General features: G+C 38.2%; 1 protein-coding gene across 2 annotated transcripts; it reads left to right on the top strand.

Annotated features, from left to right (window-relative positions):
- The first annotated feature begins 1,237 nt into the window (after positions 1 to 1,237).
- Positions 1,238 to 16,974, top strand: cax2 (cation/H+ exchanger protein 2). Of its 2 annotated transcripts, none has more exons than XM_053631236.1 (20): positions 1,238 to 1,693; positions 3,895 to 4,059; positions 4,131 to 4,240; positions 4,351 to 4,459; positions 5,387 to 5,503; positions 5,583 to 5,644; positions 5,910 to 6,062; positions 6,238 to 6,423; positions 6,672 to 6,765; positions 6,949 to 7,090; positions 7,677 to 7,860; positions 7,970 to 8,069; positions 9,525 to 9,649; positions 10,192 to 10,229; positions 10,321 to 10,433; positions 10,609 to 10,754; positions 12,005 to 12,099; positions 12,760 to 12,838; positions 13,368 to 13,476; positions 14,187 to 16,974. In XM_053631236.1, the coding sequence occupies exons 1-20, from the start codon at positions 1,606 to 1,608 to the stop codon at positions 14,258 to 14,260; spliced, it is 2,289 nt and encodes a 762-aa protein (XP_053487211.1). In that variant the 5' UTR covers positions 1,238 to 1,605; the 3' UTR covers positions 14,261 to 16,974. The 2 variants fall into 2 exon arrangements, with proteins under 2 accessions (XP_053487211.1, XP_053487210.1); XM_053631235.1 differs by having other exon boundaries at positions 6,672 to 6,830; positions 6,999 to 7,090.
- Positions 16,975 to 17,074: the final 100 nt, after the last annotated feature.

The raw sequence follows: 17,074 nt of genomic DNA, 5'->3' as shown, positions 1-17,074 counted from the left end.
CTGACCACAGCACCACTGCTGAGTGAAGAATTGTATTAATTTTATTTATTTATTACATAAGAGCTGTAGAAACCTGAGTACACATGTATACAGTGTTTATATGGTATTACCTTGTATGGTAACAACCAGGTGTTTGGGGGCGTTCAATGATGCTATGGTCTGTATAATGTTCTGTATTGATCTGTGGTGGTCTGTAGTGGTTCTGTGGTGGCTCTGTAGTGATCTGTAGTGGTCTATAGTGGTTTAGTAGTGATCTGTGGTGGCCTGTAGTAGTATGTGGTGGTGGTTCTGTAGTGCTCTATAGTGATCTGTGGTGGTTCTGTAGTGATCTGTGGTGGTTCTGTAGTGCTAGTGGTCTGTGGTGGTTCTGTAGTGATCTGTGGTGGTTCTGTAGTGCTAGTGGTCTGTGGTTGTTTAGTAGTGATCTGTGGTGGTCTGTAGTGCTAGTGGTCTGTGGTGGTTCTGTAGTGATCTGTGGTGGTCTGTAGTGATCTGTGGTGGTTCTGTAGTGCTAGTGGTCTGTGGTGGTTCTGTAGTGATCTGTGGTGGTCTGTAGTGATCTGTGATGGTCTGTAGTGATCTGTGATGGTCTGTAGTGATCTGTGGTGGTTCTATAGTGATCTGTGGTGGGTCTGTAGTGATCTGTGGTGGTCTGTAGTGCTAGTGGTCTGTGGTGGTCTGTAGTGCTAGTGGTCTGTGGTGGTCTGTAGTGATCTGTGGTGGTTCTGTAGTGCTAGTGGTCTGTGGTGGTCTGTAGTGCTAGTGGTCTGTGGTGGTCTGTGGCGGGTCTGTAGTGCTAGTGGTCTGTGGTGGTTCTGTAGTGATCTGTGGTGGTTCTGTAGTGCTAGTGATCTGTGTTGGTTCTGTAGTGATCTGTGGTGGTCTGTAGTGGTCCGTGGTGGTTTTGTAGTGGTCTGTTGTGGTTTAGTAGTGATCTGTGGTGGTCTGTAGTGGTCCATGGTGGTTTTGTAGTGATCTGTGGTGGACTATAGTGGTCCGTGGTGGTTTAGTAGTGATCTGTGGTGGTCTGTAGTGGTCTGTGGTGGTTTTGTAGTGATTTGTAGTGGTCTGTTGTGGTTTAGTAGTGATCTGTGGTGGTCCGTAGGGGTCCGTGGTGGTTTTGTAGTGATCTGTGGTGGTTTAGTAGTGATCTGTGGTGGTCTGTAGTGGTCTGTGGTGGTTTTGTAGTGATTTGTATTGGTCTGTTGTGGTTTAGTAGTGATCTGTGGTGGTCTGTAGTGGGCCGTGGTGGTTTTGTAGTGATTTGTAGTGATCTGCGATGGTCTGTAGTGGGCCGTGGGGGTTTTATAGTGATTTCTAGTGGTCTGCGATGGTCTGTAGTGGGCCGTGGTGGTTTTGTAGTGATTTGTAGTGGTCTGTGATGGTCTGTAGTGGGCCATTTCTGTTTAGACAGGATAACGCATTGCTCATAAACTAAATAGTGATAAATAGTCATAAATAGTGAACCTACACTATCCACCTATATGGTAGATGGGCATTATAAAAGCAAAAAAGGGCCAGTGAATGCACATCTCGGAAATACATTTCCCACAAGCCCCAGTCGGACGCTGTTAGCCGGCGGCAGCTTTGTAATGCTGCAATCACATGAGCTTTGTTATTGTAGCAGGAGCTGTAATGTCTACTCACACAGAAACTCGGAGAAGAGCAACCAACATCGACCACGAGAATGAAGGTAGTATTAATATTATTTATTTATTTATTTTGAACGAAAAGCACTTTTATCACATTTTCAGTTTAAAATATAATCTGTGGAATGACGACGTTAGCGCTGTTCACTTTAACTGCGACCGCGTCCCAAACGAAATACTCCAGTACTGCACTGTATTTCAAAATAGTGCGCACTTGTTAACTGTGCAAACCTATAGCATACTATTCTCACATGTTATTTAGTATGGTAGTATGCTCTCTGTACTTGCTATACTGTTTGCTTTTTGTACATTTTTGCATATCACATATTGCAGGTATACTTATAGTATATAAAACATATCCTATGATTTCTCAATGCCTTGACTGTTGGGAGGTTTAGTGTTTTATTGCACACTTCTGTTTCCTGAAAATGCTCTGAAACCTCAAGTCTGTTCACAGTTCCCCTGGTCATTTCCTGATTTTGCACCTGTTAACATGAGGCACCCTAAGTGAAGAGAAGTGATATGGTGGTGGTACAGCAGGACACGATTTGTATTTGATCTGTTCAGTCAGCCCTGGTTATATGTGAATGTACAAAGCGTGCACAAAGTATATATGAAGCACATTCATTCATTCATTCATTCATTCATTCATCTTCAGTAATTGCTTCATCATGGTCTGGGTCATGGTGTGTCAAGAGCTTATCATGAAAACACTATGTGTGAGTCAGGAATACACCCTGGATGGGACAGCAGTTCATCTCAGAGCAAGATGTGCATGTGCTTTGAAATTACCTGGTTTTCTGGATTTGTCATCTGGATTTAAATGGTGAAAACTGTATTCCAGCTTTATGCATCTATAAAGGTTATATATTTAAATTATATATAATTAGCTTTTGTGGTTTTGTACTTTTTAAATAACTTTTAATAACTTATGATTTTTAAAAAATAATTTTTATGATTTTTATAAAACTATCTCAAGGACAGGTGTGGAACATGAATGATCAAAAATGTTTCTGAACACTAACTACTTTGAACAAGAGAACTAGGCTGTAATAACGTGGACTATTTTACATGTAAAACATGTTGTATTACATTCGTCTTGCATTCTAAAAACATTCGCATAAGGATGATGTAAATGGGTAAAAGGGGCGTGTCTTGTTATCCATGACATTGTCAAATCTCCAGCTCTCAGACACTCACTGAACAGAGCAGACACAGAGAGAGGTGAGAGTGCAGCGGGAAAGCAAGACCTCGCGCTTGCAGGACATAACTGGCGACATTTGGAAAGTCGCTAAAGGGGTCTGAAAAGTCGCTAAGTTGGCAACACAGGTCTGCACTGACAGCTAGATAAAAGGCAAGCTAAGCTCCGCCTCTCCCCAGCAAAAAGAAAATACAGAGGGAGAGGGAACGCGGGGTTTTTCATTTATGCACATTCTATTTGAAAAGCAATAAAATACACAGAGGACCCAAATAATGTCCTGTCTGTGTTTTTCTTTCCGATCTCGCCACGCCCCTCCAGGTTGAGAACCACTGGCCTAAAGGCCACTTGCTAAAAACAGTTTATGCTCAAGTCTCAACACCCGATAACTTCACTTTGATATATAGACACTATCCGGTGTCACCCAGAAGAGGATGGGTTCCCTTTTGAGTCTGGTTCCTCTCAAGTTTACTTTGTCATATTGTTTCAGGGCGTTTTTACATGCCACAGTCACCTCTGGCTTGCTTATTAGTGAAAAATTTTAATCTTTATCCGGATTTCTGTAAAGCTCCTTTTTGACAATGTCCATTGTTAAAAGCACTATATAAACAAATATCTATACACAAGGATATGTGAAGTGATGGTGCTGAGGGTGCTGCATGATTTTCAGGATTTCTTTAACTTTAACTATAATAATAATAGTAATAATAATATAGATTGTCGCACATGTATACCGCTTAAAATTCCAGCACTCCCAATATAAAAGGCTTTTCTGCTTCCCTGTCTCTGCAGTTCTTTCATATGTTTCTGAGATTATTTGTTAATCAATTGTTTGATTATAGCATGAGACACAAAGACTTTCTGACAGAAAGTAATTACAATAGGTTGTGTGTTCTTTAAGTAGCTTATGTTTATCCATTATTAGAGAACTTGGTTGAGGATTGAACTACAATAATTTTTTTGTCAAACTTGGTAAGGAAATGTCCATAATAGTTTTGGTTGTTTAGATGTGTGTTTTGTTTCTTATTTTTCTTTACCTGACCTCAGAGCTTTCATGGGACCATGGTAGTGTCAGAGACTATGCTGGTATTACTGGTTATCCCTGCGGCTCCTGTTGTGATCATGTGTGTGGAAATGACCAGCAAGTCAGTACCACTGACTGCCACCTGCATTTGCCCTGCTGCCTTTACACACACAAATACAAAAACAAAGGTGAGCACATATTCTTCTTCTTGTAGTTTTATAGGCTGTAAAAAGTCTTTACTTTTACTCTCTGTTTGTAGGACATAGCACACACACAGCTAATGAAACATGGGAAGAAGTAACATGTAGTAAGACCACTATAAGTGCCGAAAATGAGGTGGAGGCACAAAAGCTTGCCAATAATTACAAGGTAGGTGGTTTCATTCGGGACAAATGAGTGTTAGTTTCTGTAAACACCCTCTGATCTATTTTCAGTACTTTAAATGCTTTTTTGTGTTTGCGTGTTTCCTCCATGTGAAGTTCGGATTCAGAAAGTGGAAAAGTCATGTGACTGAGCGACCCTTTGAGGACAGATCCGATATTGTGAAGGAGCTCTACTCAGAGCTCAGCATCATTAAACCAAACACAGGTTAGACTCACTCAAAATGATTAAACCAAACACAGGTCAGAATCACATAATGATATTAAACCAAACAGAGTGTAGACTCGCTCAGTATCATTAAACCAAACAAGGTCAGACACTAATGATATTAAACCAGAGTTTAGACTTACTCAAATTTATTAAACCAAACAAAGGTCAGACACAAATTATATTAAACCAAACACAGTTTAAACTAAAAAAAATGGTGTTTAACCAAACACAGTTTAGACTCATTCAATAAGATTAAATCACAGTTTAGACTCAGAATTATTAAACCAAACCCATGCAGCTTACTCAAAATTATTAAACCAAACACAGGTGAGATTCACTAAATGATATTAAACCAAACACAGTTAAACACAAGACTCACTTAAAATTCTTAAATGGAAAAACAGGACAGACTCACTCAAATAGATTAAACCAAACACAAGACAGACTCACTAAACAATATCAAACCGAACACAGTTTAGACTCACTGAAGATTATTAAACCAAACGCAAGCCGGACTCACTAAATGTCATTAAACCAAACACAGAACAGACTTACACATTGTCATTAAATTAACTGAAACTCACATCAGACTCAATCAAAATCACTAAAGATTTCACAAATAAAGGATTCACTTATTATTAATAAACACAAAACAAAGATCAAACACATTCAACATCATTTAAACCAAGCATAAGCCACACTCAACAGCATTCAACCAAACACACTTCAGACCAAACTAAACACATACTTTGTAGGTCTCATTAAACAATATCATTACATAAACATAAATAAGATTAAAACAGCATTAAACATTCATTTATTTAAATAAATAACTAAATAAATGTAACATAAAATGTAGATGTTAGATTTTTTATTATACCATTGCATATCTCTGTTTTCTTCTGTTCCTCTCTGTTTTATCAGGCTCTTTATGTACATGTGGCAATGTTTTGTATATATTTTTATTCGGTTGGTGGATCTCTCTGGTGTACCTTCTCGTTGGTATCATGATGTACATCACCATTATTGGAGCCCCTCATGGTAATCTGTTTCTATAACAATGTCAGTACAACATCTATACTTGTTCATCTTTTTTAACTAGGTTTTGCTTCTTTTTTAGGTAAATTGTGCTTCAGACTGTCCCGTTACTTTCTGTGGCCATTTGGAAAAGCAATACAGAAGGTTGACCTTTTATAATCGTTATATCATTACTTTGCATGTTTTCTCCTGAGAGTTACATTTTCACATCATTTTAAGTGAGGATAGGTGTGATACTATTTCACTGAAAGCATTTAATGCCATACATACTGTGTAGTGTGCCATTTTCTGGCTGCTTGTATGAAAATCAGGCATTAATTTATTTCTACTTATGTCTGTGTTTTTGACTCCTTGATTGTACAGTACAGAACATACAGTCTGTCAGAGCTGAGCTTCTTTGTTCTCTCAGGCAAGTCGTGCACCATCAAATGTCAGTGTGAAAGTCCGCAATGATTTACTAGGTGAAGTGGATGAGGGGAAGGCAGTCTCCCCCCTACTGAGGTCCACCACATTGATGGAGAACATAGAGGGCTCATCTGGGCCTCCAGAGCAGCTCTGCTGGGTAGAGTACCAGCTAATATAGTGTAACAGTCAATATATGACACAAAGATTTCTAAATTTCTACTTCTGAAAAACACCTATAGCTTGTACTACCTTGACAAATTGATCTGTAACTCTTCCTATTAACTTTCCAGAATTATAATCATGTTTCATCAGAATCATGTTTTACTTCCCAGAATCATCTGAGTGTGTATGTGTGGGTGCTGATGGGATACCCTCCTCTGGTTGTGGCTCATGGCATGTTGTGTATACTCTCCTGGCTCTTGGTCATCACCATCCCTGTGGCCAAAATGAGTATCCGAACCCTGAGCAATGTCTTACTAATGCCCCCTGAGCAAGTTCTCATAAATGATGCCACTGGGGTGAGATTTCATAAAATGTTACATCTTACAGTGCTTCATAGTGTAATAGAAGATAATGTACTATAAAAACCAGTATGTTTCTACTTTTATAAGCTCATACTTGCTGTGAAACAATTGTTTTCTCTTTGCACTTTTCCAGTAAGCTTTATGTGAGAAATGACCTATTTTCATGCTTAATAAAGGATAGATATGCTAACTTGGCTAAACATGAAATAAATAGTTTGAACTCCCTTTATTTCATCTTTCAGGAAGGCGAAGGTCAAGCCATTCTGTGCTGCTACCATGCAGTGAATATCTACTACTACAAGTACACGGTTGATGGAATCAATGTTTTTGCTGTCAGTATCCTTCTAAATTCAGCAAATAAAAGTGGTGTGGATTGGAAGGAAGGTTGCTGCATACACATGGTACTTACATGTTACATTCAGTGTGAATTATGTGGAAAGGAATGATTTTTAATTTAATTTTTAATCTAGCATTGGTTGTCAAATTTCCCTGTGGGTTTCCTGAGATAACTGTTTCTAGATCTCCTCCCTTTGGTCATTGTCTCGCTGGTGATTGGCTATGTGGACCAGGGCAACCAGTTTGTTGGTGCCGAGGTTAAATTCACCACTGCAATAGGTTCACTCATCCCGTTGTCCTACTATATTGGAATGGGGATAGCCAGGTAAGCAAACACACATACACACAGTAAAAAGTCTTAGGCAGCTCTTTATATATATATATATATATATATATATAGAGAGAGAGAGAGAGAGAGAGAGAGAGAGATAGATAGATAGATAGATAGACATAGATATATATAGATATAGAGATAGATAGATATAGATAGATATATAGAGGTTATATTGTATAATTTGCATATTATTTTCTTTAGGGTATACAATTTATTTATATATTTTTATAATATAATATATAGTATATAATTTTAAAAAAACCCTAATTTTTAGCAGATTTACTCATAAAACTGCATGACAGAGTATCTAACAGAACTGATGCCTTTTTAAAGGCAAAGGGTGGTCATGCCAAGTACTGATTTTTTTTTTTTTATTACATTTTTTTTAATTTGTGTTCAAAAAATTTACACCTCATTTTCACTTTACAGGATTTCTTTACATGTGCCTAAGGCCCACCAACTTTATTCTCACCAACTTTATTTATATGAACATCATTAACATCTGGATATTAATTTTTGTGAAACAGAGCTGACCAAAAACTATGCTCGCTTTGTCTCTGCCTGTGGTTGTCTGTAGTATTTCAGCTCAGAGTAACTTTGCAGTCGGTGCAGTGGTCAATGCCACTTTTGGCTCTATCACCGAGCTTACCTTTTACATCACGGCCTTGCTTAGGGGTCATTACCAGGGCACCAACTGCCTAGAGGAGATTGTAAAAGCAGCATTGACCGGGACATTGCTTGGATGCATACTGTTCATCCCGGTAAGTGATTTAGTCCAAACGCATCTCCATATAAGGTCCACAGTCTTTGATGTTCCTCTTATTCACTGTCTTGCTCTCTCTCTCACTCTCTCTTTCAAATAATGTTAAGGGGATATGTATGATCATTGGAGGGCTGAAACACAGGGAGCAGAGGTTTAATAGCCGCTCAGCTGGAGTCAGCTCCTCTCTACTTTTCATATCTGTTGGAGGTGAGCACTCCTTCTGTTTCTCTCAGTCTCTCACTCATTACACATTACACAGTCATCTTCAGTGATAACAAATACCACTTCTTATGCTGACTTCTTATGCTGCATCATCCTCCTCGGATGGTCATGTGTATTTCCCACTAGATTCCCGGGTAAAAGCGATCAATACAAGTCTTTACATTTAAATGTGTAACAGTGTTGCTCTGGTTTTTAAGCACTGTTTAGACCTATTTAGTTAGCTAACTTCAGCTGTTATGGTATCTTCTTAACATTTTTACTAAGGTGGTATGTATGGTAGAATAAGTGACTACTAAAACCGTCTTTACAAGAATAAAGAATTAACTCTTGAAACCATCCTTTCTACCAGTACGGTGTACTGTAACAAACCAAACACCCAACATCAAAACCATAAACACCACAACAAATGTGAAAACACGACAGAAAGTTCAGGAACACATCAACAAGAAGTTAAAAAAGAAAGAGTAGGTCCTTATTCAACATCACATTCTTGTTGCTGATTGGCTACAGTGCGCGTCAGTCTGAAGAGATGGAGATTTTGGAGTATGTTTACAGTAATTATGACAGGAAATATGAGCCAAAGTGAATCTAGTGATGCTTTTATTCATGCTTATTTTCTGCATTTATGTGATGCTATTTTAGACATGCTGTCAATTTTGCTTTCCATTAATATGAGTATGCAAATGCTGAAAACTCACCTAAAGGAAGCCAGGTTATTCAGAAGAAAGAATTACTTCTCACTATATTAGCACAAATAAGTTTGCATAAAATTTTCATTTCATTCAGGGTTGGGGGTTCGAATCCCACCTCTGCCCTGTGTGCGCAGAGCCTGCATTTTCTCCCCTGGTTTCCTGCCCCAGTGTAAAGATATGATTTTCAGAGTCTGTAGTGTGTGATTGTGCCCTGCGAAGGGTTGGCACCCCATCCAGGGTGTCCTCTGCCTTGTGCCCCAACCTCCATGGGATAGGCTCTAGGCTCCCCCGCACCCTGTGTAGGATAAGCGGTATGGAAAATGGATGGATGGATGGCTATTCAAAGATAGATAACAATAATAAAGATAGTCATACTCCAATCAGCAATGAGCATCTGATGTTCAGTAAAGAGCTTCTCTTTCCATTTTAAGTTAATGTAGATGTGTTATTGATTTTGATGTTGTGCTTTTGGTTTTTGCTGTTATGTTTCTGATTTGCTGTTGTCTTTTTGGTTTGTCAATGTGTTTTGCACTTATGAGTCACTTACTTAAGGTTAAAGAGTGGTAACAGTTAGGAAACTTGGGTATCAAAATTGTTTCTGTAGCTTACATTTGTGATTACAACATTTAGGTCAGGAACGTTTATTTACGATCATTCCGACAGCACATGAGAAAAACATTAAACCATACTTTCATAATTTATTGTGATTACTGCCACTTTAATTAAGCTGTATGTCTTTCTGTGGTAGGTGTGTTTGCTCCCACACTCTTCTCTAAAGCTTATGGGAATCTGGTGTGTGAAGACTGCACTAACTCCTCTGGGACCAACAGTAGCAATGGGACTTTCACCTGCAGGAACTGCCACTATGACCTGGTGAGACACTTTCACACACAGCTCATATATGCCCTTCTTGTAATGCTGTTTCACTCTGTCCTGCTGTGTGCAATTATTAACCTGTAAGTGTAAACAGTGCTTAAAGAACAAAGCTGCTGCACCTGATACACTTGTATCAGCACCACACACACCACCGCTATGTCAGAGTCACTGCTGTGCTCAAAATAAACCACCGCCCAAATAATATCTATTCAGTAGTGTCCAAAGGTGGACCTTTTCCATTAAAGGAAAAATCAAGCCGGAACTTGCATATTATTCTGTATAATTAACATGTGATCATCAGTGGTGTCCAAGATTTATTTTACAATGAAATTTGTATTTTATTAAACTTGTTGGTTTACTTTCACTTTGTGAAAATTTCAGTAACCCATTGAAAGTGGGGTCAGTGGGATTTATCCCTCGTGTCATCTCTTTTTGAACTGGCAACCCAGTGTATGAATCTTCTTGTAATTTGTGGCCTTTAGTATTATGTTCACTTCCTACTTTCTTACTCCTCTTCAACTCCCTCTCTGTTTCTTTAGATTGAAAACAACTACAGCCTGTTTCATAGCCATATAGCGTAAGGAGACATCATTTATTTTGAGCTCAGTTCACGTTATTCCGAAAGCACCTTGGGATTAAGCAGTGGATTTATCATTGCTGTCTCACAGACCCCTGGTGTACACAGTGTCAGTTCTGCTACCGGTGGCCTACATCATCGGCCTTCTGTTCACTCTGAAGACTCATTCACACATCTATGACATTCATGTTGGTGATGGAAGTGGTGAGGTTTCACTTACACCAAGGACAAGAGAAAACACTGACAGAGCAGTCTGAAAATCATAGATTTTAGGTTTTAACAATGCTCATGCATTATTGAAAGGTGTGTGTGTATATGTGTGTGTGTGTGTGTGTGTGTGTGTGTGTGTGTGTGTGTGTGTGTGTGTGTGTGTGAGTAGCAGAGGCTCATCCAGGTGCAGTGGTGCACTGGTCTCGCTGGAGAGCTCTGCTCATTCTGATCATCGCCACAGTGCTCATGTCCTGTTGTGCTGACCTCATCACAGAGCACATCCATTCTATACTGACCCACCCAAACATCTCCCAGGCATGTACAGCAACACACACACACACACACACACACACACACACCCAGAGAAAGCACTTTAACTCTATGCCAAGCCACCCAGAACTTTCTGTACCCATTTACATTATCCAAAGTGACATTATCACATTTTATACAACTGAGCAGTTGAGGGTTAAGGGCCTTTCTCAAGGGCCCAGCAGTGGCAGGTTGGTAGTGCTGGGATTAGAACTCACGACCTTTCGATCAGGAGTCCACTGTCTTAACAACTATATTCTCTAACATTTGTTATGAGATCAAGTTTACAACATGGAACCATATCGAACATCTCTTCAGGGATGTAAGCAATATAATAAGTATGATACACTGTTTGCGTTTGTGTATTTTCATTTACCAAAATTTAAGATTATGTGAGAAGAAACTCTGTATTTGTGTCTGTTTTATTTAATTAATCATGATCTGTTTCAGGCGTCCAGTTGGCCAGCCCACTTGCTCTTATTTGAAAAACATTTAGCTGCCTTTGACAATCTAACCGGTTTCATATGAATTTAAATGCTGCTTTTTGAAAAATAAACACACACAAAGTGACATCAGTGACGCAATAAAAATGTTCTATTATATAATGTTTATAAGCAAAATACTAAATGTCATGTGGGCTCCAGAGTGGTGCAGCATAGAGAGAAAAATTGGCTCTATGGGTGGGAGAGATGATGTTACTTTCTTTCCCGTCAGTCAACGTGACACTAACCAAATATCTGCGATTTTGAGCTCATGTATGTGGAAGAGGGCAGATAGCTCATTCCACTGAGTGATGAAGCATGACCAGCAATTTGAAAAGATGTGGTAGCCCTTGTGTGATAGAGGAGAGCTAGCTAGCGGGCAGGAGTTTGCAAATGATAAAATTCTAGAGAAAATGGGGTACAAAATCTTCTCATTTAAATTATGTCAATCTTCAATTGATAAACACTATGCATAGGCCCTGCTCGTTTGCATAAAATCATGATGCTGTCACTCTTTAAAATGCATAGGATGTAGCATAGTGAACTTGCAAGTCTGCATGTACCATCAGGCATGTACTACATTCTCTCTCTCTCTCTCTCTCTCTCACACACACACACACACACACACAGAGCACATTCCTCACCCAAACTAGAACACGTAAAGACTATCTTTATGTATCTTAGGCATGTACACACAGTCAGCACTCTTTTTCCTGTTTGTTTTTTTATGTTTCCCTTCATCTTAATTGGATCCCTCTGCTGGTGTCTTATCAGTACTTTATAGGTGTGACAGTTTTGGCCATGGTTCCTGAAATACCAGAGATAGTCACTGGTATACAGTTTGCTCTTCAGAATAATATCAGCTTGAGGTGAGTCTCTTCCTCAAACACAAGTACATGTTAAATGCTGTAACAGTTACTTCAGCCTCTGTCTGTGTTCCTCTTCTAATCATGCACACATCTAATTCTGCTTTTGTTTCCATGTACCACAAATTTGCCATTTTCTTTACATCACTAAGGTGCCAGATTATTAGTTACATCTGTCTTCGAATATCCATTTACTGACTGTAGTCCATCTGTTGCATCTTTTGACACAACCCACACAGGACCAGTGTTAAACAATTATTATTTTGACTGTTAATTTGTGTGTGTGTGTGTGTGTGTGTGTGCGCGCGCGCTGTAGGTAGAGCATCATGGCACCTCAGTGTCAGTGCTGGGTTAAAAAAAAACCCAAAAAAACAGTCCTCCAGTGGTAGTATGTTGAAACACAGACACTGATTAACACACTTCTGCAATGAAAAAGATGATTAACATAAACTAATATGGGAAGTTTGTTCAATAAAATGACTAGTAAGTGTACACAGTGTTTAAAATCCCCAGCAATGATGAGTTCCAGGTTGTAAAACTACAACATGTAGTAAGGTTCAAGAGGGGGTGAATACTAAATTAAGGCACTGTTTGTGTACCTGATCAAATGGCCAGTGGTGCTCGTCTATAACCATCTCACTGCTGCTGTGGTGTGTCTTGCAGTTTAGAAGTCGGGCGCTGCATTGCAGTTCAGGTGTGCATGATTCAGATCCCCATACTGATCCTGTTCAATGCCTTTTACGTAAGTCACTGTGGAAACCACACTAATACAGATGTGTCATGTAATAGTAATTTACACTGACTAAATATAATGAACTGATTATTCATAATATGGGCATGATGACCAACAGAATGGTAAAAAGATTTTTGGAGATGGAAGAAAAGCTCATTCTTTCTGTCTTTTACAAACAAAACATGCCACAGCTGTTTTATGAAATACTACAGAGAATCCTTCTGTAAGTATTTGGATGAAAGAAATATCTGGCTTTATTTTTCACTTTGAATAGAAAGCTGAAATAATGTTGATGTACAGGAGAAATTTAGACCTCACAGAGAATTCTATAAAAAAATATTTGATTGCAAATTTAAGTTAAAGTGAATCAAGAGCTTTCCCAAAGCTGCACAGCACTGACACCATGATACTATTGTGCCTTTTTAATAAAGGTATCAGTGAAGAACACTATAGGGTTTAGGTCTATAATAATAATAATAATAATAATAATAATAATAAATTATTATTATTGTTATTATTATATTTTTATTTTTTATAGGATGTTGGCTTTCTGCTCATCTTCAGTGACTTGCATCTGTGGGCCAGCATCTTCAGCGTCATCCTTGTCAACTACATCTTCATGGACGGAAAGTCTGATTACTTTCAAGGTAAGACTTAACAAACATGGGTCATGTGGTATAATCTTGACTCTGAACCCGACTAAAATGCAGGAAAATTCTGTCCAAACATTACCAAAAACCATTGAAAATCACCGAACACATCATCCACAATGACACCAGTCTCCACAGGTTCATTCTTCTCATTGTTAAGACTTCAAATGATGTCCAAACATGTGTAATGTGCAATCTCCAAAATGCACGTCATGCGTTCAATTGAGGCAGATCATTTTTTTATTCGATAAGAAGACATGCACATAAACTATGATGAAAACACATTTACTTACTAAATTCCTCCAAGATTGGTTGGTTTTCCTTAAATAAATGAATGACAAATTCTGAATACCAGTACCATTCCTACTGCTATCTGGCGTTTACCCAAAATGCATGAACGTATCGCACTCATCGATTTAACTGTGCAGTTCACGCAATGATTTTATTGAGCACGTTTCCTTATTTCCTTGTCTCTTAAAGGTGGTAAGCAAGAAACTATATGAACCCAAGCATCACATTTGAACTCAAACCAGATATTTGGAATGTAATATCCAAACCCAAATTCAACTAGATCTTGACAGATTTTACACCACATAATTTGCACATCTCTCCAATTTTATAAATGACCCAATGCCTTTGTGCATGAAGAACTTCACTGTGATTTCTTTAACATTACCAGTCTAGCTGTCGTTCTCTGTCTTTTTCAGGTACAGCTCTCGTGGTCGTGTATCTCATCCTCCTTGCTCTCTACTTCTTTGCTCCTTCACCAGCAGGTTGTTAATAAGAAGACTAGTCTGCTCTCTTTTGCACCTTCTCTGTACTAAATGAACATTTAAAGTGCTTCTGCATTAATACATCATCACACGGCTACATTTTGAATTGCCACTGATATACAAAATTAATTACAGTAAAGTTAGTTAAAATTAAGGTACAATTAAACATGTATTTGCATAAATTGTTACTGAGGTTATTTAGTGAGATTTTGTTTTCTAAAATGTACTGCGCTGTGCTGAATTAACTGCTTAAAGTGTTCTGTATGATACACAGTGATGTTATTGGATCTCCCAATACATTACATTGTTTTGCATTCTTGTCACCATCTGTGTTATTCATTAAGCTTAGATTTAAACATGAGTGTCGCGTGTGTGTGTGTGTGCATGGGCACGCGTGTAATCTGCATTTCATAAACAGAAATTTCAATACAGCACCATGGCCATTATTTATGTACAAACCCGCTACCAATAGCACATGGTATAAAGTTTTGTAAAACTGTTTATTGGTTAAAAACTTCTGCACTTAAGATTGTTTAAGCAATATGATGTCGACACTGTTTTCTGTCTTGCGTGCAAAAGTGTAGGGAAGCAAATATGTATCACTATTTTTAAATATTTGATGTGGTATTTATTTTATTTTTTAAAAATGTTTTTTAATCATAAGCTAATATATTCAAGTAGTAATAATGACAAATTGAAAAATTATTTTTGTCTTTTGCAATTAAAAGAAATTCAGTATAATAAATTAATATCAGCAATGATTTAGTGGTTCTTGGAGGTGAATTAATTTATATAATTTGTCAACTGGGATTTTGCAAAACAGCATTATGTAAGAGCTATTACATTTTTTCTTCCATATCTCCCCCTCCTTCTCCCTCAGTCTCACAAGAGGTCTGTCATCATAATTGATTTTAAAAGACTTCCTGCTGCTTATGGGAAATATTGTCTACATCACATTATTATATGTTAATTATATACCCTTGGACAAACTACTACACAAGTACCATGTACAAATATGGGAAATTGGCAACATACAACCTATTTAGGGTCTCCGGTATACTTTATTTAACTTTAGGCAAGCAATATCTTATGGGAAGAAGGTACGGTCAGGTCTATAAATATTTAGACAGTGACAAAGTTATTATTTTAGCGGACTCCCACAGTATATTGGGATTTAAATAATGAATGACAACCTCAAAGTGCAGAGTTTCTGCTTTAATTTGAGGGTATTATTATCCAAATCGGGTTAAGGCTGTAGGAATTACAGCACTTTTTATATGTGGTCCATCCAATTGGTTGCTCAGCTTTTCCATGTCCAGGTGTGTGTTACTCTCTCATTATTTCACTTACAAGTAAGCAGATAAAAGGTCTAAAGTTGATTTGAAGTGTGACATTTGCATTTGAAATCTGTTACTGTTAACTCTCACAATATTAAGTCCAAAGAGCTGACACTCAGCTCTGAAGCAAGCCATCACTGGGTTGAAAAATCAAAACAAACCCAGCAGAAATAAATCATCTATTTGGTGCATTCCTTGCCCGATGAAGAGAGAAATCCTTCACAACATTTGGCCAGATCAAGAATTGCCTACAGGAGGTAGGTGTATCTATGTCAAAGTCAAGAATCAAGAGAAGCCTTCACCAGAGTAAATAGAGAGGGTTTACCACAAGATGTAAACCATTGGTAAGCCTCAAAATCAGGAGGAACCAATTAGGCCATATACTGTGGTAGACATCTAAAACAACAGTAACTTTGTCAATGTCCAAATTTTTAACAACCTGTCTGTATTAAAGTGGAGGATAAATTCTATAGATTTACAGAGCAGGGTCCATCAATGCTTTCTACTTGCCATTTCCTTTATTTTCTTTAATAACTTATTTAATTTTTTTTTTTTTTTTACAAATATGATTAAGTATGTGGGGGCACGGTGGCTTAGTGGTTAGCCCGTTTGCCTCACACCTCCAGTGTTGGGGTTTGATTCGTGCCTCCACCCCGTGTATGCGGAGTTCGCATGTTCTCTCCGTGCTTCGGGGTTTTCCTCCAGGTACTCCGGTTTCTTCACCCGGTCCTAAGACATGCGTTGAAGTCTGATTGGCATTTCCAAATTGTCTGTAGGGCGTGTGTGTGTTTGTTCTGCAATGGGTTGGCACCCCGTGCAGGGTGTCCCCCGCCTTGTGCCCCAGGTCCCCCTGGGACAGGCTCCAGGCTTCCTGCGACCCTGTGTAGGATAAGCGCTATGGAAAATGGATGGATGGATTGAGTATGTAAGCATAAAATTTGACCAAAAGCTAATTTTTCCTTATGATGTTTACTTTATCTGATATCTGATATATGATTTTGAACAATGTACATCAACAAACATTTTTAAAATGTACAATGGGGTCCAAAAATAAAAGACCGCTAATGAAAATGCTTAAATTTTGCTTTGTTTTCTAATTTATTACAAATTGCCAGCAAAGTGGTGGTGAATCTTTGAAATATTTACATGAAGCATAGAACCATTTTGCACGGACTCCACATGTTTGTGTAAAACCTAAAAATCTGAACACGTGCTTCAGTGGAACTGGTAAGACTCAAGGAAAATCTGACTATTCGTAAAAAGGGGTCAACATGTTCAAGATCATACATTTAAACAGAGATCTTCTTTGTTTTAAAATTTTCAATTCTAAACTTTCTGTTCCCAGATTTTCACTGTACATAGCAGTACCTAAAAAGATTTTGTATTTTTATACATTGACACCAATAAACTCTGGAGGTAGAAAATCGAGAAATGGTCAGATAAAAAAGTTTTAAATGATTTCAGGTCCATTTGCATTGTAAGTTA

This window comes from Ictalurus furcatus, chromosome 8 (assembly GCF_023375685.1).
Source record: "Ictalurus furcatus strain D&B chromosome 8, Billie_1.0, whole genome shotgun sequence".
NCBI classification, from domain to species: domain Eukaryota; kingdom Metazoa; phylum Chordata; class Actinopteri; order Siluriformes; family Ictaluridae; genus Ictalurus; species Ictalurus furcatus.
The sequence above is the reverse complement of the archived record's forward strand: the minus strand, read 5'-3'. Positions and strand labels throughout refer to the sequence as shown.